The sequence below is a fragment of the Streptopelia decaocto genome, assembly GCF_964273445.1.
Source record: "Streptopelia decaocto genome assembly, chromosome: 1".
NCBI lineage: Eukaryota > Metazoa > Chordata > Aves > Columbiformes > Columbidae > Streptopelia > Streptopelia decaocto.
The window spans coordinates 17,130,128-17,152,996 of record NC_138663.1 but is presented as its reverse complement, the minus strand read 5'-3'; the positions used below and the strand labels follow the sequence as shown (position 1 = coordinate 17,152,996).

At 45.2% G+C, this 22,869-nt stretch overlaps 1 protein-coding gene across 1 annotated transcript in view; it reads left to right on the top strand.

Annotated features, from left to right (window-relative positions):
* CELSR1 (cadherin EGF LAG seven-pass G-type receptor 1) overlaps positions 1-22,869 on the top strand; it is a gene marked incomplete at its 5' end in the record, with an annotated part of 169,542 nt that overhangs the window by 104,013 nt on the left and 42,660 nt on the right. The window contains 3 exons of the mRNA XM_082061971.1: positions 16,546-16,703; positions 17,833-17,996; positions 19,432-19,557. Coding sequence (XP_081918097.1) covers positions 16,546-16,703; positions 17,833-17,996; positions 19,432-19,557 — 448 coding nt within the window. The remainder of the gene's footprint in view (positions 1-16,545; positions 16,704-17,832; positions 17,997-19,431; positions 19,558-22,869) is intronic.

The window sequence follows — 22,869 nt, the reverse complement described above, 5'->3', positions numbered from 1 at the left end:
GTGACTCCTGTAAATTATTTTCTATACCCAGCTCAGAAGCAATGTGCTTGGTAATATTTATCTTAGTATTGTTGAAAAATGTTGTTTTATAATTAACTGCTTATCTTGAGGGTCCCTTGCCTCTTAGGGACAGACACTGCAGCCTCACTGGCAAGAGGTGACTCCAGAGCTGGCTTTGCCACCACTGTGTTTGCAGGGAAACATCAAGCCACTTCTCTGTCACCTCAAGTATTTGGTGCTTTCTTACAAGTCCTGGTATGTACAAGCGCTGTAAAACGTTGTAGTAATGAAAGGGATTATATCAGAGGAGGAAGGGAAGCGATGTGGTTTCATTTATCGTGTAGTGATGGAAATGGATGGTTCCTCCCTTGGTAACAGTTGACACAGTCGGTTTCAGTGGAAGTGCCTAAGGGATGTTGTACTAAAGAAGTGTTGGCTCTGTGTTGAATTTCTGGAAGGGAGAACACCAAGGAGAAGGAATTAGTATCTGTAAGAGAGGAGAAGTGAACTAGGAGTGTTTTATAACCACTCTCTACTTTCAGTTGTATATTAAAAGTCATGTCAGCCACCCAGTAGCAAGGTATCAGTTTACCTGTTAGCAGTGCTTCTTGCAATTATAGATGTTTGCCGACAGTGAGAGGGAAGCAAGGGCACAAGCTACTTGCTGACTCTGTTAGCTCAAACGTGTTACCTTCCGGGATCCTGACCTCACAGCCATTAAAATCAGTGGGAGGTATTAAATTAAAGGTGACTTGTCTGTGACCTGCCTTCTCAAGGGGTGTATATATATTGATAAGAAATTCAGAAGGAATGGATTTTCTTTTGTTACCTTGAAAGAAAAGGTAGGAGAAGGGGGAACATTTCAGCCTGGCAAATAAAACTGATAAAAAATAGCAGAAGCAACCTGCTGTTTTTCTCACACAACAGCTGGTGCAAGGGCCAGCACAACGTGAGCTCCCTCTTTGTCTGGGTAATGTTCTTCCTTCCCACATGATGAGAGTGCAGTCAGCCTCTGGTGGAGCTTGGTCCTTATCCTTTGCCTCTCCTGAGCCTGTCAGCATGTGTGACAGTCAATATGTTTAGCCATGCTGATATTTGTTTGGAAAACCACCAGGATGTTTGATGGTAACAGTGCTCGGTAGCAGTTATATGACATGAACTATCTGGCATTCATTGTACACACAGGATCATGTATGATTGTAGGAAGTGCTTGGCACAGGAGATTTTAATGAGCCTAGCAGTGGATGGTGTTTTTAATTAAGTGAAAACTTCAAGCCACTCTCCAGGACTTCTGATAGAAATGCAATTTTGTGCAGAATTTGAGATAGACCATCAAATTTATGTTAATGTTTTACCTGACTCCTTACCTCAGGGTAGAATTCATCATTTGGCACAAGATAAAAATGTTTTACGTATGGACATGTTCCTTTAATTATAGAGGGCATTTACATGTATATTTGTATACTGTGTATCTCAAATGTTACTTATACATATATGACATCAAAGTAGCTTAAGGATGTTACTGTTCTGTAGGCAGAAGCTCCTTCTGCATCTGTTTAAGGCAGCACAGGATAGTTTTATCTAAATGACAGAAAACTTGAGAAGGGCAGAGAGAAAAATGCTATCATGGGCTGAACAAAGACCTGAGTGACTGACAGAACGACTCACAAAAGTGACAACGGTAAGATGGGGCGGCGTGAGTGCGTGGGATCCTTCTCCATGGTCAGGAGGTGCAGAAATGCTGGTGCCTCAGCGTGTCCCCACTCTGCTGGTGACATGAGCCTGCAGGCTCCCAGGATGAGGTGCTCAGGACAAGCATTGCCCTTTTTCCTTAACTAGGCTAAGGTTTCTTCTCATATTTGATAATCGATAGTAAGCTGCCATTCATTTATTCCTTCCTTGTGTTTCTTTAGACTGAAGAAGGCTGTGACTGTCATTTCAGATGCTGGACTGACTTGGGAGTAGCCCACCCTTCCAGGGCGGTCGCATTTAGCAGTTACCTGCTGCCTCTGTCCCTGTGCACTTCCTACCCGGCAGAGCCCAGACCCGTGTTTAGCCTGAAGACAGCCGCCAGAGAAAACAGGCAAATTCTTCAGTTAGAGATAAACTTGAAAGAAATAAGGGCTGCTCAGGGCTGATCTTTGGTGCATTGTGAATTCAAAGCGCAGGAGGTGTGTTGCTCTAAATCAGACTCATATGCTTTCAAAAATCGCCTGCCTGTGGTAAGTGCTGGTTTCTCTTGAGTTAACTGGCCTTCATCTGGGGCAAGCTGGAGCTTGAGTATCACCAGAGTCTGCCCTAATGCTATGGAGATTTAGCTCTCAGCCCACTCACGCACTAGAATTTGCCAGTACCTTTCTTTCCTGGGGAGGATTTATCCCTCACCCACTGGCTGAAAGCTGCTTCCAGGTGCCAAAACACCCTCTGTTTCTGTTTTCAGACCGGCGCTGTAATTGATTTTCCGTACTTTGGGTGCGTGCTGCAGCTCTCCCCTTGTGCCTGCTCAGCCCATGGGCAAGTGGGCGGGAGGGCAGCCTTCTCCCTCCCTCCCTCACCTGTGGGTTCCTCTGCTGAAGCCAATCTCAAAGGCTTATTTAACTGTGCCTGTACTGCTGTGCTACGGTGCCAGCACAGCCCACCATTTTGAGTCTGCATCCACAAAACCTCCATACCGTGGATCACAGACTGACTGTCTGTGCCCAGAGGTGGTGCATGTACCTCTGGGCAAAACTTTCGTTTGCATTGCTTGCATATGCAGCTTTTGCTTTACCTGTTAAACTACCTGTATCTCAACCCATGAGTTTTTTCACTTTTACCCTCTGATTCTCCTCTCCATCCCACTGTGGAGGAGGCGAGCAAGCAGCTGTGTGGGGCTCAGCTGCTCACCCAGCTTAAGCCATGACACTAAGCAAGAAATAAGAAGCACTTTACATCAGGCTTGGTGTTTAGCAGCTTCAGGATAAAGATTTTCTGTAATGTACAGTACCAAAGGCCCTGAGACAAAAATTGCAACATTTACCTGGCAAACTTGGAGATATAGAGGTGCTGTATTTTGGGTTTGTTGGATATTTTTCAGGGAGCAGGGCTGTCCCCATTTTCTAAATGAAGCAGAAAAGTCAAGCCAGTTTCTTTTCTTGAAAGACTTTTCTGCGCAGGTGCCTTCCAGATCTCCAGTCCAATGGCACCTTCTGGTCTAGAGACAGCAGAAAGGTGGGTAAATATATGGACTTAACAGATGAATCCACTGCGCTCCCAAGGGAGATGTGAGTGGGGATGCAGCAGTCTGGGGGGGCAGCTGCAGAGCTGGGGGGAGCGGGGAATGTGCAGCAGCCAGCGGGACCCACCGGCAGGTGTGGAGGGGGCAGTTGCACACTGCAGCAAAACTATGGCACAAATTTGCCTTAGACATGCGATGTGTTCCGCTGGAGCCTGCCGTGCTCACATGGAGCATCTGCTTCAGCTGAGCGTGTGGTGAACGTGAGCTCTTGTGTTCAGTCTTGTACAACCCCGGCATTTTCTCACTCTCTTACACATTATGCCTGAAACTCATTAGCAGAATTATCTTTGGGATTATCTTTATGGCAAATCTCTAACATTCATCACTGCCTTTGTTTTACTAGAGCCTCTGATTTGATTCTGCGAGCCTGTGTCATGCCAGTGCCTAGCAGCAGCCAGAGGCAGAGCATTTTGAAGGATTTAGGGATGCGGGCGCAAAACTTCCCTCTTGAAAACTCATGTCCGCCTCTGTTGTCCCACCCAAGAGGTGGCTAGGACCACATTTCATCCAGCCACCAGTCACTGAGTGCGTGATGCAGCTGTACCCTAAAAGTGCAGACCTCCAGGGCTGCATGCTGGTGCTCTCGTGGGCACCTGGAAGCCCCGTGGCCACTGACATTTTCCCACTGAGGGCAGGCAGGACCTGCCCTTTAATCCAAACCCCTTGTGGTAGCACGAGCTGCACGTGCAGCTGCAGGCAGTGGGAGTCATGCTGGTCTGCATTGAAGAGGTTAGTGAAGTGCTTTGTTTTGAATAGAGTGGGATGAAATACAGTAGCCTCTGATGGTCTGCTGTGGAGGTGAGCACAGCTCCTGCGGGCTACAGCACACATGCCCTATGCCAGGTGCCTGTGGAGCTCACAGATAGGTTATCTTGTTTCCTTCTGAAAACACAGACCCTCTCTGATGATGGCAAATTCACCTGTTATGGAAATATAATTATTCTGTATTCAGGACTGGTAATTGATCTCTCCCCATTGCCTCTGAGACAAAAAAAAAGGCAGCTATCAGCATTTTAGTGGCATTCAGATTGTGACAACTGCATCAAAAGACATGGGTGACACTGGTTACTGCTTTCTCTCCTATAAAGGGAACTAATTCTGGTTAGAAGTTCTGTGTTCGCAGCACCCTGTTCCCCCAGGACCGAGAGGTGAACAGGAACATCATGGAGCAGCTCAGCGCAGGCTCCCAGTGCCACCCCACCGCCACGCTGCCCCTCGGGTGGGAGGATCCCGTCCCAGCACAAAAACCTCGAAAACCTTGTTCACTCAGCCCTGGGTCTTCTCCCAGGCTGCAGCAAGGCTGCCAGCCCTGCCGGTGACTGATGAAGCAGGCACATGCCTGCAGCTGAGTAGGGATTGCCAGCTCCTTGGACAACAGCCACATAGCTGCCACCAGCTAGGCATAACTTCTAGTCATTGGACCCATGGTGAAAGACTTTGCCCTGAAAGTATCCAGGATACCATCCAGTATCGTTTACTCCTTAATCTGAATGGTCAGGAAAAGTGGTTGGCAATTAAATTCTTAGGTAGGTATTAGGTATTACACCCTGTGCCGGGGAGCACCTCTCGCACCGGGGCAGGGTTGTCCCTGCCGAGTGCTGCGTTTTGTAACTCAGTCGGAAAAGACAGAGCACAGCAGAAGTCAAATTACTGGAAATGCAATTAGTAATAAAGGCTGGGTATGACTTATGCAAATGTCTGTCGCTCATGACATCTGAGCAGACATAATTGCAATCTGAGGGAGAATTTCTGAAGTTAATCCTCCCGGTGGCTTCCAGACTAATTTGTTAAGGGATTGAGGGAGATTTTCTAAATAAACAATGCAGTTCTTGAAGATTATGATAATGCCACTGTTGATCAGATGAGGGCCCCGCCAGAGTTTGGATTTTGCTGGCTCAGAGTGAGTTGCTCTGTTTACAATGTCCGTGATCAACACAGCCCTGCTCTTGCATTGCTTGGCATTGACTGGTAAAGAAAAATGCAGAACATTAATTACAATGTTAAGCAAATATTTGGCAGAGGGGGTACTGTAAATACTGAAAAAGAAACACCAAGTGTGCAAGGCAGAAAGCATGTTAAAATTTAGTGTTTCCTCGTAAAACAAGTCACATAGTCTTACTTAAGATTTAGCCATATTTCTAACTTTATCATTTCCTTGTCACGCATTACATTGTGAATATTTAATAGTGGAAGGTACTGCAGCGTTGTAGGGGTCAGTGGTGGTGTAGCAAGGAGGAGGCAGTGGACAGTGCCAGCTTCCAGCAGCACTGTGGTATGCTTCTCAGATCACCAATTTGTGCTGGATGCCCTTCCTTCCATGGCATTTTCATCGTATCAAAAGTTCTGCCATAGCTTAAGCACAGAAAAACTTGCAGAACACCAAAACCACAGGGCACACGACCACAGTCAAGTTGTCAGCTCTGATTTTGAGAAGGACTTATCTGTGGTTTCCTGCATAAGTGCGGAGCCTCTTCTTCACTGAGAAAGTTTCTGGGGTTCCTTGAGTTCTAAGAGGAAAAAAAGCAATTCAAGTGAAAAAGTCACTTTCTTTGCTATCCACAACCAAAATTTTTAACCAGCATCCCAATGGACATGGAAGTTTCAATTACTTTTCAGCTTGAGGTCAGGGAGTTTCTACTGGATTAGCAATATTGTTAACCAGGTGCAGCACAACTTTCTTACACTAACATGAGTTACTGTATCAGCAGATTATTGGTGGGCAGGCTTGTACACTTGTGAAGGATGCGGTAGGTAGTGCTGGAGACACACGTATCATATGAGGGTATGAGGAATTCGTAGCTGTGAATTTCTGTTGTTTATCTGTACTGTGTATTTCTGGTGCTAGTGGGTATGGCCATTTAAAAAAAAAAAAAAAAGTCAATTAAAATTACAAGCAGCAAAAGGCAGGGAAATAAATTAGATTATCCATTGCTGAATGCATGCCAGGGTTTTACATTTAAAGTTCAAAATGTTGTGCTAGTCAAACACATAAAATATGTTCCTTGTGTCTGAATGCAAAACATGTCATTTCCTACATGCTCAGAACCCAATTTGTAAAATGCCATGAGAAAAGGTAATCTCTGCAAAAATAGTTCACTTTATGAGTCATTTCCTGGCGTTCTGGCTGAAGATTCAGAGAACTCCCATCCTTGCTGGGGCCAAATCCATCCTCTCCCACCCAAATCCAGAGGATCATCAGTGGAAGTCCTAGTCTACATGAGACCATAGATTTAACATATAGAAACTGAAGCTTGACAGATTCTGATCAGCAATAAAATACAATATTGTTAATAGTGAAGTTATATAATTTGCATGATAATCTGCCTGCAATTCTGGTGGTCTTGCTGTGCTTTGAAATCTTTAAATTAAGTCTGTATTTCCCTTCCTAAAGAAAAATTTTAGCTCAGGTGCAAGCCATGTTATTGGGGCAGGACTGACTGGATGATGTTCTGTGGTTGTATAAGGCAAAAGGCTGATTAGATGATAACATGAGTCACATCTATCCATAAAATGTGGCACGATCCTGTGAAAACCTGTCTGGAGCTCCAGCCTGCGGTATTGCGGGTGGGAAGCCGAGAGACAGGAGCACAGAAGTGTTGCTGCACATTTGCCCTGTCCTTACTCTTCCACAGCATCTACCGCTCCCTCAGCGAGACTTTAGTCTGGCCTGTGGCAACCATTTACATTCCTAATATCTCCTGAAAAGCACTGAAGGGCTGCCTGGCTAATATTTACCTTTTCTTGGTCCTGCTTGGATGTGGTTGCAGAGCCCTTGCAGGTGTTTGTGGGTGTAACAGGGGCAGCTGCTCAGCCCTTGCAGAACAGGCACATGTGAGCCTGGACTGTAAAAACCCCTCGCTGCAATTCCACCAATAGTTATTCATGAGGGTTTCAATTAGTAGTAATTGTTTCTGTTGAATTTCTTTTTCCTGGTAGAGGGTAGGTGCAAAGTGATTGATATCTGGGAAAAGAAATCAGGATTTGGCAGTAGAGCGACATTCCATGGTCTTGACACGAAATAACAAATAACTCGCCTCTATATCCATGTCTCAGGAAGTGAAAGTGTAAAGCAGCAAAAGTCACTTGGAGGTCACTGAGGTGCAAAGTGTGTCCTGCTCCCCAGCCCTGCGCTGCTCAGCTCCTGCACACAGCTTTGGGAGACCTCTCTGGCGGCTGGGGAAGAGGAGGGCAAGTCCTACCCAGCACCTGGCTCTTTCTCTTCCCCGCCTGCCTTTGGAAGTGTTGTTCTCACAGAGTTTGCAAACACCACCTGAAAACATTCCTGGTTGTGGCAGTAATTTTATACACAAACAGAATCAGTAACTTTTCAGAAACCATCCCCAGGGTTTTCGCTCCGTGAGTGACAGTAGGGACTGGGTTGTGTCAAAATCAGCCTGAGCCTCCACTCTTCTGGAAACCTCATCTTCAGCAAGGCTGCTCAGTGCTTACTCCTCTCACTCCTTCCAGGTTTTTAAAGGCTTGGCTTGCATGCCCAGTTACAGCACTGCCATTCCAAGGTCTGTGCCCGCCCCACACCTGAGCTGGGTCTCAGCTGCCTCATTGTCCCCGTGGTGTGGGGCTCTCAGATCACCCTGGGGAACCTGCACCCAATGGTGCTCCTTGAGCCCAGTTTCGCTCGAGCCATCTAACACCTCCATACCACAAAACTCCTCAGAGGTTTAATGGCACCTCCCAAAATGGACATTTTGGCCTTCTCCTGCTGAAGGCCAAGGAGATGGGAGGGACTTCCATGAGAACTGGTGGAGTCTGAACTGCCCTTGGCTCACCATGAGGCCCTGAGGACGGGGCTGGAAGTCTATGCAGCACAGCCTGGCAGGGCTTCTGCAGAGTCATTTAAATGGCACCTCAGGAATTCCGTGTGAGTGCTTTGAAGTGCACTGTTATCTCAATTTAATCACACACTCAATCTACAGTAACTCACTGATATGCAGTAACTTTTTAGGTATTTTGTATCCGTCTGTGGAGTGAAGGGAAGCAGCACTTTGCAATTACCTGACCATGCAGGGGTCTGTGTGCACCAGGAGACCCTTGCAAAGACCCAGCCCTGGAGGGCATAGCCCATAGAGCAGTGTGGGATTCCCAGATCTTATAGACCCAGTTGTGCCCCTGTCACCCACACTGAGTAGCAGTTTGCTTGGCAAGGTGTCACCAGGGATCAGTCCAAGGGGGAGGAGTTAGTTGCTGGGAATAAGTGTCACCTTGTGCTGTTTCTCAGTATTCCTTGGACTCTGACAGCAATAACATTTGCATCCTGGATGCAAAATTAAGTTGTAAAGCCAAAAATATTTGAGAGTGGTACTTGGCAGGTAGACACCGAGAAATATCAAAGGGAGAAGGGTTTGCTCAACTGGGAGAGGAGGACACGTGAAGGAGAACAAGGATGTTCTTCCAGCATCCTTCACGTGCTCTCCTCTTCCAGTTCTCCAAGGATTCCGGAAGAGCATCCTTCTTGGTGCAAGGGAGGGAGACAGCCAAGTAGGCAGAAGAAGGGTTCAGAGAGCAGGGAGAAGATGCACCAGCCGTGGGGACAGATCAGAGGGGAGGAGGGGGCTGCAGAGGGTGGACGAGGGGACCTGCAGCACCACAGCACTGTGGTGAGTGGGGTCTCCCATGTGGAAAACTGGGTGTCGTCTTGAATGGGCATGGTCTCCCAACAGCCAAAACAGGTCCTTGCCGTATCACTGATTCAGCATCAAAGAGCTGAGAAGCATCTGGGAATAAAAATTTGAGGATAGAATTTCCATTTGCAAGCAGGGAAACCTCATTCTTCTCATCAGCACTACAGCAGCCCTTGCCAAAATTAGTCAAGTCCAAGACTATACCCTTTGCAGGAGCTGGATGATATTTGTGAAGATTCTAGTTGTGCTGTGTGGAGGGAAGGAGCATGTCTGGATGCCATGTGTGTGTGTGTGTGTAGCCGTGGCTTTTCACAGCCTCGCCATGCCATTGCCGCATGGTGGGACAGGGGGATGCTCCCTGTCTCTGCCCTACCACCAAAAGACCAGCAGCAGTTCGGGCAGCACTGGTCACCCGTGCCAGGTCCCATACCTGTGCCAAAAGCCCCTGCTTTGAAAATCAAAGCTTAGCCTCTGGATGCAGCCATGAAGGAGATAACAAATCAGGCTAGTAAAACTCGCTCGACTTTGTGGCCCAGCCTGGATCCTGCCATTGGTGTTGCAGGGAGTTTGTCTAGGAAAAGGAACTGGTCTGGTGGCTTTTTAGGATTTGCATTTTTGTCTCACCGATGGGAAACATTTTGCTTTTCCTTTTCACTGTCACAGGATCTCATGTTTTTGTTCAGGCTCGAGCCAAGTTTCTGTGAAGAAATGCCATTAAAATATTCATGGAGTAAAGGGGATACATACATCAAAGGAGTAAGGGGTTTATGTGAAGGGATTTGTCCTGCCTTTCCCTTGTGACTAATCAAGATTCTCAGTTCTTCACACCACCGTATTTTAAAGGTGCTCTGGAAAGCTGTAGGGGGAATCTTGAAAAAGCAGAGATTAACATTAATGGTTTCTCTTAATGTAGCCTAATTTGGAGTTTCCTGATTGATCGGAATGGTCTGCCACTCCATGCCGCGGTGCTACGCTTCTCCAGCATTTCCTGGTCTCTTTCCCAGGGAATGCAAGTGTGGTGTTTTCCTCGTTTGTTTTTTCCTGTTTATCTATTGATTTTCCTTGCAGGGGACCGGGCTCTGACCGCTTGCCCAGGGAGAGCCCCGCCGCTGTGGGCCCTTAATGAGCTTTTTGACCAATGAAGCAGCACAGCATCGCCTGGGAATCGGAGGGGGTTTCTCCCCTCTGCGCGTTAGCTCGCGGAGCAGGGGCCGGCGGGTTAACGAAGGAGCCGGGCGACTGGCCGGCTGCCTAATGAGCCGCAGGGAGCCGGCGAGGGGGGACCCCGGCGGCGGCCAGAGCCCCAGCAGCGGCCTCCAGCCTGACCCGGTGCCAGTTGCTCCATTTTTTCCCATTTTTACTGTGTCTGGAAGTGTTAGGAAGCAAAAAGCTCCAAAGCGTGTGGACATGAGGCATTTTCCACCAGGCACTTTTGGGGGTGGTGGGGTCTGAACCAGTACATTAACAATGCAGAAGAGGGGTTTTTTTGTATTAAAAACAACTAGGAAACAGATTCTTTTTAACCTTTAACCACTCCAAACAGTCAATAAATCATTAGCTACTGATTAACAAAAACAGAAGGGTAACTTATTGTCCAGTAAGGAAACTCTTGGAAACACTGAAAGGCTGGCACTGACATCAGGATGGCTTTTCTTTTTATACATTTGCACTTATTAAAAAGCCAAACAAGCCAAGCTCTACATATTAAGCCATGTTGCCCAAAGCATTTTGCTAAAAGACCAGTTTCCTAAAGTAGACATATTTTTAATGCGTACAGTGAGTTGAGCAAATGCGGTATTCACAATATGCAAAGTTATTATCTGTCCCCCAAGAAAACAGGTCTCCTCGTGCCAAGCGTAAAGAGATGGGTCGTGTCTCGTTTGCCCGGGTTCCCGGTTTGTGTTGACAAAGGCTTGGCCACGCTTACAGTCTGCTGCTCAATCATCTCCTCAGCTCCTTCAAAAGACTCAGTGGGGTGGCTGCAGCAGGCGAAGCCTCCGGGATGAGGTTTGGGCTGGAGAGAGCAGCTTTCATTTTGAGCTCAGGGAATTTCCATGAGGTTGGAACACTCTCTCCTGGCCACCCAAAACCATTCTCCCTCTTTCCATCTATACAAAAAGTCAAGTGGCAATTTTTTATCTAAGAATGGAAGCTGAGAGGAGTTGTTTCTGGTGGAGATGTTTGTGGGACCTTTGGAAAAGCCCTGCTGTCTTGCAGATTAACTAATAAAACCGTGAGATCCAGGAATCTAAGTGTCATCGGTGTTGCTGGTTGACTGAACAAACATTTGCACTTTGTAGTGTTACTATTACATGTACAGTATCTAGTCCGGTTTAATCCAAAATGAGTCTACTAAAGATTGGACTATTTGCTTAAACTTCTCCAGCAATTTTCTGTCGTAGTTTTAGAAAACAGTAGTATTTATAATGTAAAAATGTAACAGCTAAGTATTTGAGACAAGGCTTCTATTGTCCATTAATCTGTCTGTCTTTTCCATTCACTGTTCATCATCAAACCATCCGTGTCTTTAATAAGTAACTGTGTGGGCTCTCACAGTTTAAATATTTACTTTAAAATAATAGAGGATCCAAATGAAACTGAGATACATGAGAATATCCGTGCCTGATGTTTTAAGTGGAATTGGAGTAGATTTGCGCAGTAGATTTGCAAACTATAAACAGATGTGTTTTGATGACCTTCTCTCCTCTATCTGCTCTGCATTTAGAAAACAGTAGTTCACAGATTAAGCTTCTCAGGGTTTTACATGCATCTGGGAGAATCTACATGTGTTTCTTTCTGCTGAAGTTGAGGGGAGAAGTCCAAACTCTTCATTGCTCCGTACTTGGGTTTCATGAAAATCAGATTTGGCATCGGTAGTAAAATACCTTTGTCGCGGCGTTCTCTGACTGCAACCTCGGAAAGTCACTGCAGGTGGCCGAAGGGAGGCACAGGCACCTTCGTGGCTCGAGAAGGTCACTCCTCCAGGTCACCGCTGAGGACAGTCAATGAGTCTCACTTTTAACTCTGCCATGGTCAGAAAGGCAGCTGCAGTTTTCAAAAGACATCCTGGGAGACTGTTGTTCCTGCAGCCCCAGCCTGTCTGTGACTCTGGGCAAGGGAAAACGCCAAGGCCTGGCCCAAAATTTGAGATTGTCCACCCATACATCAGAACCACTAATCTTCTTCATGAAAGCTTGAAGAGGCAAAGTTAAGTTTCATGATATTGTGTACAATTTTATGTACTAATTCATGGCATTACTTGAGAAACGTGAATATGGTTTGCCTTGTTTTACAGTTAGAGGGAAGAGCAAGTGGTTTCTGCTCTCACGTGTGGGTCCTGAGTTGGGGCTGCTTCTTTCTCTTCTCCGGGTAACTCTGTATGGGATTAATGTCAGAGAAACATAAGGGCCAGTACAATGAACACAATGTACTTTAATATGGATGCACAGAACATTTGAAGAATCATTATGTGATGGTGATAACACACTGAAACACTCGGGGCTGCTTTTTTTTCCTGTTTTGTTGAGTCCAGGATGAATCCACTTCTTTTGTAGTTTGTTTAAGGGATACCAAGTTCTCTTGACAGAACTGTTTAGTACCTTTTTTTGCTACTCACTTTTCTTGCTACGCACAGCATATGGTTTTTGAAGTTTGAGTTCCAACTTCTTTCTGGATGAGCACTAAGTAAAACGGCAGCCTTTAGGGTTAGGGCAGCACAAGGTAAATTTTCAGCCCCATGAGCAGGAACTCAGTTGCATGACTTGCATTACCATTAATGGGGGTCCTGCTGGTAAATTCCTGTACACCACATTGAACATTAACTCGTGAGTGCAGAATTGGCACAGCTAATGAAACTTGCCTTTCGGGTAGCATGGTGTTTCAGGAGATGGGTCTGACAGGCAGAAAGAACTGCTAAGTACCCAGATGAAAGTCTGCCTTTTAACTCCTTGAACGTATTTCCAGAAAATAATAGTGTGAGTTAATGCTGGTTAGTGTTAGCTGTTCCTACTGTTAGGGATCAGTCTTGCTCCAGTAGGATTCCACAGAAGCAAAGGTGAAACATAAATGTGTGTGCTAGCATGCAGTGGTGGCAATTCATTTTCATGTGTATTTTCCAAGTACTACTTACTGTTACTTATTTTCCTTTGAATGCAAGCCGGTTCTCTTGCTAACACCAGCTTCTCTAATCACAAACATACTATGTATGCTCTTTTTTATAATTTTCACCCCTGCTACTTTCCCAAAGATGACCCCTCGTATGACGGAGCATCACCTGCTGATTTCCAGCCTACATTACTCACGGGTATCTTATCCCCAGTTGTCCCTGTGCTGTGTCCATTGCAGTGATAGCATCTTCTCATTTCCAAAACTCTTCCTTAGCCTTTACTTTGATAGGCTAAGCACAGCAAGTGCTTTTGGTCTGTTTGATAAGGTAAGCTTTCCATTGCCCTGGCTGCAGTTCTGTGCATCTGCTCTAGTCAGAAGTTATTTTTAATAAATTAAATAAAAATGGTCCACAATATTCTATCCTGGTCAGTGTCATGAAATTTCCTTCCTTCCAGTCTTCGCACCAACCCATTGTTGTATTGCCTTTGTTATATTTTAATCACACTGTGGTTCATAATTATTTTCTAGTCAATTAATATAGTTTATTTTTTGTTGTTTTTCTTCATTTATAGCTAATGATCTTTGAGCCTGCAATACGAATTCTTGTCATTAGATCCCAAGGTTCATGTTCACTGATTAGTTCTTTCTAAGACTCAGATATTCAAAGTGATTCCTTTTTTAATGCATAAGACTCTAAATATCGTTTGTGTCAACAGGAAACTATAGTTAGTGGTAATCTAAATATTAAATGAATAAAATTAGTTTCGTCATTCAATTCTGAAGGAGCTCCTAACTTGGGCTCCCTCTGTTCCAGTCTTTTATTTATTTCACATTGTTTCAGTTACAAGGTATTCCCTGTGCTAGATGCTGAGAAGATGAGTAGTGTAGTACTGCCCACATATAAGAGAAAAAAGAGCCCATGTCACATTAAATCACTCAGAGAATCTTTCTTTCCTTTCCCAGCAGCATATTCTTCCATTTGGGAAAAGCCTTTTCTGTCAAATGAGCCTTTTGACATGGTCAGAAAATCACAGTGTGCTTCAGCTAAGGGTGGTTTGAGCTGTCCATAGGTCTCTTTGTTCACTGGAATATTCCATTTCTTCTTCATCAACTTATGGTTCTGTGTGGTCACCAGAGCTGAAGAGATGCCAGAGGTCTGTACTGCAATGACCAGTCAACATCTAGAGAAACACTTTGTGATTTCTATGTTAAGTAAAAGTTGGGGCGGGGGAAAGTCACTTTGCCGCTGCAGCTAGTTGACTGTGAAGGAGCAGCTGCAAAGTGCTGAGTCTCATCGGGTTGCAATCTTGATTAACGTTGGGCAGATCCCCCCTGCTGCGAGAATAAATACCCTGCCTTTGTCAGGGCTCCCATGTAGGAAACAATAGGTTATTTCAATGAAGCACAAGAACATAAATGTTCATCAAATCATTCCTCCAAAGGGAAAGAAGTAGAACCCAGAATGTAAACATTTTAATTTTGGAAAGGAAGGTCTGCCTGTTGCTCGGTTAATTTTCTATGTATTTTTTAATTTACTTTGAAAAGCTGCTCACTAACATTGCCATTATTGCATACAATAACATTTCCAGCACTGCAAATATGCATGCTTCCTGGCAAAGTCCGGGGAGTGTCGGAAAAAATAAAATCTGCCTTAATATCACTCAAAAGAGGTCAAAACCTTATATTGTATAACTGCCAAACTATGTGATTGCATTAGTTCTTGGTAGAGGAAGTGGAAAATACTTTCCAAGTGGAACTGACACCAGGAAACATCTTTTGAAAATGTTTTAAATGTTGGGATAATTACTCTTAGAAATAAATCTGTCTCTTTACACATAATGAAAGTGGCTTTAGGTATTTTAACAAATTTATGTGTGTACAAGTGAAACAGAAAGAATAGACATTTACCCCCTTACTGCTTCCTTGTTTGCTGTACAAATAAGGGGTTTCGGTACATTGTTGAGCAATACATGTTTTAAAGCGAGTGTACAGCAAACTGCAGACTGATGCCCAGCCATCCTCTGTTTTCATGCAGTTACAACTATTGTTGATCAACACATCATAAAAGTATCTCTTGGCTTTTGGTGGTGCCATGTGTCTGGTCAGATCCTGGTGACTTCCCTCCTGCGAGGTGTCCCTTTGCCCACAGAGGAACGGCAGCAAAGCCAGGGCAGTTCAGCTCATCACTTCCCTGGTACCCATAAAGTCCTCAGAGATCCTGCACCAGTGGTAGATTAGGACTCTGTAGCTCTCTACAAACACCAAGCATGGAAAACTGTTTTCTTTGAGAATTTGCTAGTTCTTCACTGAGGCTGCTGTGCTGCTATTTATATGTGCACCCTTTTTTAACCATTATGATGCACTTCTCCACTGAAGGAATCTGTTGAGTTTCTGCATGGCAGATACCATCTCCTGTCAGTCACACTGGCGTACATCTCATTGGTTATGAAATTAGTGGAGATGAAAAATGTGTTTGTGGTGGAGGCACAGAAATTTGGTGTTTGGATTCCTGGTGGTCCCGTAGGCTTTTCTGCCCGTCGAAATCACTGGATTTCCTTGGTGCTTGAAGTGGGGAGAACGACAACTGCCAGTGGGGTGATGGGTGGAGCGGGCCAGTAACAGTGGACTTGTGAAGCTGAATGTGGTAACTCCAGTTTTGTGGCACCAAGGCACCTTGTGACTGGGTGGTCAGGAGTCTCCTGCTGCCTGGGTGAAGCTGGAGATGGGGAAAGACGGAGCATTTATTGCTGCTCTAAAACACATTTTCTTCCCATCTTCCGTGCACCACCCACGGTGTCAGTCTTCATGCCTCGACCAAAGAGGCTGCATGAGCAAGCTCAGATCCATCCATCATTTCTGACTGTCCAACTCTACGGGTCATTGATCTCTGTCCTTCCATGACTTAGAAACTGGGGGTTTCTCAGCCAGCTCAGCAATGGGCAGTGCTTTTCCGTGTACTTCATCTTACAGCTGGAACAAGCAGTGGTCTTCATCTGCCCTCCCTTCCAGTCATCAGACAGCATTTATAGGAAGGTGGGCTCTGTCTCTGGTGGCCCTGACAGTAGCCCCATCAGAGAAAACTTGATTTAAGCCTTTAGCCTCACTTGTGCTATTACATAATTTTATAGTTTTCTGTCTTTGGGCAGAAACAATATTGAAATCCAAGTGACTTTATTCACTTGAGGTGAAGAGTTGCAAAATGAGCAGAATTTATTAGCTTGCTGTGCAGAAGTAAGAAAAAACCTGTTTGAAGTGATTTGGGCCAAAGTGGTTCAGTAGCGGGAAAGACAAAAACCACTTCTGCCCATGCTGTGTAACCCACTGTGTGTGGGGGGCCTCTCCCTGCAGTCATCCACTGGGGTTTTTTCTTGCCTGGATGTCATCGTCAACTTAATTTCTCCTATATTGTTTACATATCCTGTTTTGGAGGGTAGAAAAAGTATGCTGTTGAGCTGGCTAAACTAGCATTTAAATCCCATGTGTCTGTAGCATTGTATGACATGTGTCATGCATTTCTTGAAGCCCAACATCGGGCGGTTAGGAATTCCTCATGGGCCTTCAGGAGAGAAGGTGGCCGTGGTGACCGTGGACGACTGTGACACAGCAGTGGCCGTGCGCTTTGGGAGCCTCATTGGAAACTACACCTGCGCTGCCCAGGGGACCCAGACCGGCTCGAAGAAGTAAGGATTCCCTGTATTTGCATTTTCCACTCATCCTCTTCTTCCAGGGGAGAGTCAACAGTATGTTATTAACCACTAAGTAAATTAAGTTGGAGAAGCAGGCATGATTTAACAAGGAAAAGTGACAAAGTTTAGTTTGGTGGATGGAATTCGTTGGAGGCTTCTGCAAGGGTCAGCACACTGAATGGAATGCACAGTTTCATGTAGATACAGATGTGTGCCCAAATTACTTGTAAAATGCAAAACAAAAAAAAAAAAAGACCCGGGGGTCAGTGTGAATGGCCCCCAAAAAGCATCTAGTCAATATGAAAATGTAGAGAGAAGGGCAAATGTTAGACTTTATTAATGAAGGGGATGGCTGAAGAGCTTATTACTTCCATCGTTTAACAGTCTTAAAAGCAGGTAGAAATAAAGGAGGTACAGAAAAGGCCGTTGAAAAATCATTAGGTATGAAAAAAAAAACTTCCCTGTGAGGAAGACCAAAAAGATTAGTACTGTTGAGTTTAAAGAGGAGATGGACCGTAAGCAACGAAGCAGGTATATAAATTAATGAGTGACAGCAGAAAGACCATTGAGATGCACATACTGCTCTAAAATCCCAAGAGAAGCGAGGGGTCGTAAAAACTGGGACTAACTCAAACTGACCAAATGATCTACTTTTCAGACACTGTGGAGTCACTCAGTGGAAGCTGCATCCACCAAATGTTATTAAGACAAAGACCTTTGGAGGATTTAAAAAGGATTTGCACTGCATATAGTTAAATCATTATACCAAAATCTACAGCTTCTCAGCCCTGTGCTGAGGAGAATAAGGCAGCTCCTGGGTGATGGGAGTCAGAAAGAAGTGTGCTGTGGCTGCTCTTCTTTCCATAATTTTCATTTTCTTCTTTATATTGGCCATGTTAGGGACAGGTCATTGGCTTCTGGATGTGTATGACAACTCCTAAGTTAGAAGTTACGGTGTTCCTGGAAGGTGCTTTGATTACGAACTCTGGAAGTGCTGATGTAGCAGAGGGAAGTGCACGGTAACATGGGTAAACTAAACAGCTCAAATGTGCTTATGGAAGCAGTAAGATAAAGAACAAAACAAAACAAAGAAATGATGAGCATTTCTTTGTTTTTTTTTCAGATCTTTGGACCTAACTGGCCCTCTCCTCCTTGGTGGTGTCCCAAACCTGCCTGAAGATTTCCCAGTGCACAACAGACAGTTTATTGGCTGCATGAGGAACCTCTCTATCGACAGCAAGCCCATCGACATGGCGAGTTTCATCGCCAATAACGGCACCCTGCCAGGTACAAGTGATGGCCGCCTCCAAAGTCAACACAAGGACGCTCTTTGCCATAGCTGTGTGTGTGACAGCGCCCAGGGTGCCCAAGGGGCCAGCACTGGGAGGAACCCCGAGAAGGGGCAGGAGACAGAGGGGTCTGAAATGTCCCCTGTCCCTCTGTTAACACAGCTGAGCACAAAGCATTTGCCCCAGGGCACGCCGCAGGGGCTGGAGGTGCTGCTGGGCATTGCGGTGCCACCGCGGCACTGGCACAGCTGCAGCCAGACCTGCTCGGCGCTCCCCGTTTGTTTGGGCAAGGTGCGGTCTGCGCCCGTGCCAGGGACACACCGCATAGCCTGTGCCTCAGAGCACGCTCACAGGATTAAGCGGCATGCAGAAAAGGACCGCGTTTGTTTAAACCTTCTGCATTGTTATGAGTTTCACCCAGTAATTTACCCCTAAATGAACTTTTCCTCTTTTTTTTTTTTAATTACCATTTAAATGTCACTTTGCTCTCAAAGCCAGTGGGATTAGTTAATGAAAAATACAAAATTTTTAATTGCTTTTTCAGAAATTATGTTTGTTCTGTAAATCAAATTCTGCAGTCCTCTAAATCTGAAACCTGCTTCATGAAGCAGCCTGTTGGAGTTTCTGATTTGGTTTCCAGTCCCTGGATCCCTATCAGGATTAGTTCTGGTGTACAAAATGTTCTCATCATGATAAAACCAGCTCTTACAGGCAAGAGTATCAAATCCCTTCCACCCTGCTGGAGGTCTCTGTAAGAGCTAAATTGCAGTTCTTAGGCATTGATCATGGATTAAGAAGGGACTCATAGTATAAGCTTCAAATTGCTGGTTTGTCTTAGAGCCCTTTTTTAACAGCTGCGTCTCTAACTTTAGTTAAACACAAGTTTTTGTTTTACAGAAATATACTTCAGGATGGTCATGGAGTGTTTTCTTTAGGATGGATTTTTTTTTTCATCATTTGGAAATTTGTGTCTGTATAGTTTAATACAATGATGTAGAGTAGTGTTACTCCACTGTGTAACACTGCACATTGGTTTTCCCTGGTGAGTGTGTTGTTTAGGTGACAGTAAGTTGCAAACAGTGTTACTGAGTCACAGAAACCATCAATCTGCTTGTCTCCAGCAGTGTATGCCAGGAGAGGGGTATAAAAACAGGACAAACACGTAGTGGTGTTTCCCCAAAGTTTCCCCAGAGATTTGCAGCTCAGTGACTATATTTGATAGACTTTGATAGATTTGTCTTTATGAATTTGACCCTTGCTCAACTCACCTAAACTTTTGCCATACACATTTTGCTTCACTGGCTTCAAAGATATAGAAAAAAACCCGAAACCAATAATGGTCATGTCTTCTTTTTACATAAAAAATCAGATACAATCGTTCAGACCCTTCTCTTGTTAAAACCATGCAGAGTAACTGTTTTCATTAATTTCAGGCTGTGCAGCACAGAGAAACTATTGTGAAACTAACTGGTGCCAGAACGGTGGCACGTGCATCAACAAGTGGAACACGTACATCTGCGAGTGCCCTGTACGCTACGGAGGGAAAAACTGCGAGCAAGGTGGGATGCAAAGACCTTTTCATGTGTAGTCGTGTGTAGGTTTCATTACCCGTCATTAACATCTCATAGAATGTATGTCAGACTGTGATGCTTTAAGAGATAGGTAACAGGACATTTCAATTAAGGCTAATAGTCACCTACTAACTATTTGAAATAATTTTAGAGATCACCTATATAATAAATGTGATAGCTGACATACTGTCACGAATAACAGGAGCTTTCATTGATTTACTTACATAAGCAAAGTACTTCCAGAGAACTTGGCAGTATTTAGTACTTTATTTATAGTAGAAATGCCTGATCTTAAGCCCCTTCAAATTAGTGGAAAGAATCCCGCTGACTTTATTGGGCTTTGGTTCAAACCAGGGATAAATGTGCAGTTTTAATCACCGCTTTCTTGGCAAGAGGGCACTCAGTGCTGAGTATGAGCACTTTCAGTTTTATTGGGTTTTACTTTGATTGAACGCAATGCGCATATGTGTAAAGCCTCATTAATAAAGGACGAGGAAGGAGCAGCAGGTGTGTTTTATAGGGCGTGAAGAACTTGCAGTTGGTTTGTTCCCAAGGAAAGAAGAAGTCTTCTGCATGAGGGATCCCATGGGTCAGTGCAGCAGTGGGCTGACCAGTGTAAGGTGGCTCCTCCATGTCTGGTTGAGGGTTGCTCATGTGGAGCCTTCCTGAAGGCTTCCAAGAAGGAAAACTTGCTTGAACTAGGCATGGTTTTCCGAGAAATGGAGAGCAAAATTCTGGCCTCCAGTGCGGCTGTGGTAGGTAGGTCTTCATTTCCATTATCCCTCTGTGACGCTTAGCCCAGAATAGTTTGCAGCGTGATCGAGCATTTTGTTCTTTTGGTGTGTTTACCCCAAGTCAGACATCCTTGATTACTCTCAGCAGGGCATGGATTCTGGAATAGCAGATCTCCCAGCTGAGGTGCACACATCACAGTGATGTGCAAGCCATTTGAGCACAGTTTGCCTCACTCTGGGCCAGGTCCAGGTGGTGGCAACTGCTCTCCCCTTGCCTGAGAAGCAGCCGCTTGGGAGGAGAGGACACATAGCTAAGTTTCTAGCTTGGAAATAATGGTCTGCAGGGTGAGGGAGCGGGGAAAGGAATGATGGAGGCCTCTCCTCATGTCCCAGCTCATGCAGAGCCTAGAGCTGCCATTACTGCCCCTAGCAAGGTACCCAATTTCTATAACAGCTCCTCAAATATTTTGAGCTCTCCAGGTTTGTATGAAGATCTAATTTTTCCATGTGTCTCATGTCAAGTATCATTGTCAGTGAAGCTCTGGTGTTTTCTTCACGATAGGCTGGTCTCAGTGTTACCCATCACATGTCTCCCGAGAGTGTGCCAGGGCCCAGCTCTGGTGTGACTTGTACTGGGGTGAATAGGGAGTAGTGCTATTTCATTCAAAGACAATCCTTCCCTCTGTCTTTATCTTAGCTTTGAATTTTGATCAAATCTGTGTTTTACTCACCATTTTCTTTTCCCAAACTCAAGACCAAAACATGAAGTTTGGGATTTAGAAAATCCCCTCAAAACTACCCAGTAGCCATCATTTTAAGTTCAAGTAATACAGGTGACGACAATCACAGCATCACTGTCCTCCCAGCTCAGCACTCTGCTGTGTCCCCAGTGCTGTGCATTCCTTCATGTGTCCTTTGTCATTCAGTAACCCTGTGCTTCTGCTGATGACTTAATTTCTTTTTTTTTTTTTATAGTTTGAGGGGCAGGCCACTTGCTTCTTTGATTGTATTTGTGAGGCAAAATGTCCCTAAGAAAAAATTGCAAGCCAAGAAAGAAATTAAGAAAGATTTCAGAAGCCTGAAGCTGAAGTCAGGAAGAATCACTGATATACAATACTCCTGGCTTTCACTCATTTCACTCATTTGAGTGTTCAGATATGATCCTAACAGCATTAGCTATTATTAGGCAGCTGTATTTTAAAAAGTCTTGGCTAGAATATTTGCATTCTTGTGTTGGAGTGATTGGCTGATGCATTTCTTCAATCCCTTCGGTAGTGCTGGATCTGCTTCAGGCTCACAGAGGACAAAGACTTTGGCTGGTTAAAAATCCAAATTTTTATTACCCACTCTTCAGAAACTCTGTTATCTGGTCTGCACTTGTGAGGATGGGGTGTTCTACCTTCACCACCCTCCTAGGACCTGCTTGCTCACCTCCTGGCAGCTCCCATCTCTCTCTCATGACAAATAGAAAGGAGATAAAATAAGGGAAAAATGAGTTTCACCTTCGTTGTAGTTTAATTATTTTAAAAATTGAGATATTGCAATGCTGTGCAGAAGGTCTAGCAGCTGTGCCCAACTCACTCCCAGCTGTCTAATGTCATTGTGTGAGCCTTGGGCTGACACCACATGTTTGCACCAAAACATAAGCTGTCACATGTCCTACACCCAAACTGCAGGTGACATCCCGGTGTTGGCAGTGTCCCCAGGCCCTCGATCTCCACAGTGAATAGCCCTCATGTATTTCTGATGGCTTTTTAAATGTAGGAGTCTCTTACAAATGTACATAGATACACAGGCGGTGCTTCCAAGTGACAAACCCTGAGAAAACTATTAGCATGAATCACTGCATCACCGATGGCAGGGACTGCTGTGCTTGGAAGCCCACACACTGGCCTCTGTGGTGACGGGGTGGTCAGGTCCCATCTAGGTACGTTGGATGTGGCCACCAGCCTCTCCCTGGAGACCCCTGGTCCCAGGCATGGGGAAGGGCTGGGGCGAGGAGGGCAGTCAGAGCTGGCTGATCGATGGGGAGTTCTGTTTTACTGGCTGGGAAAGGTGCACCCTGGCCCCGGGGAAGGGAGGGGAGTTGGGAGCAGGTGTGGCAAGGGAATGGTATTTGCAAGCACTGAAAGTCACCACTGGTGAGAAAAGAAGGTGGCTAATTGCCAGGCCAGTCCAGTTCTCCCAGGAGCCCAGCCGAAACACTTGCAAACAGCGTTCCCAGCCTCCAGCAGGTGGGAAGCCGCAAGGTTTGCATCCTGGCTCTGCTCTCCAGCGGCAGGCGGACTTAAAAATCTCAACAACTGTCTAGAAAACCACTAGCAAAGAAGTTGGAAGTTGAGGTCGTTGTGAAGGTTGGCATGGTAAAGGAGGAAGGAGAGTGCTGATTTTTGCACACGTGGAGCAGGAGGAAATGAGCCTGCTCAACCCTAATGTCCTGGTTACTTTTATATTGATGTGGTGCCATGTGGGCTGATGTATTGTGCCCTGGCCCAGACAACCAGAGCTTTAGCATCAGATTAAAGTTCTAAGCAAACCGGGGGCATTGTGTCTGGTGGCAAACCAT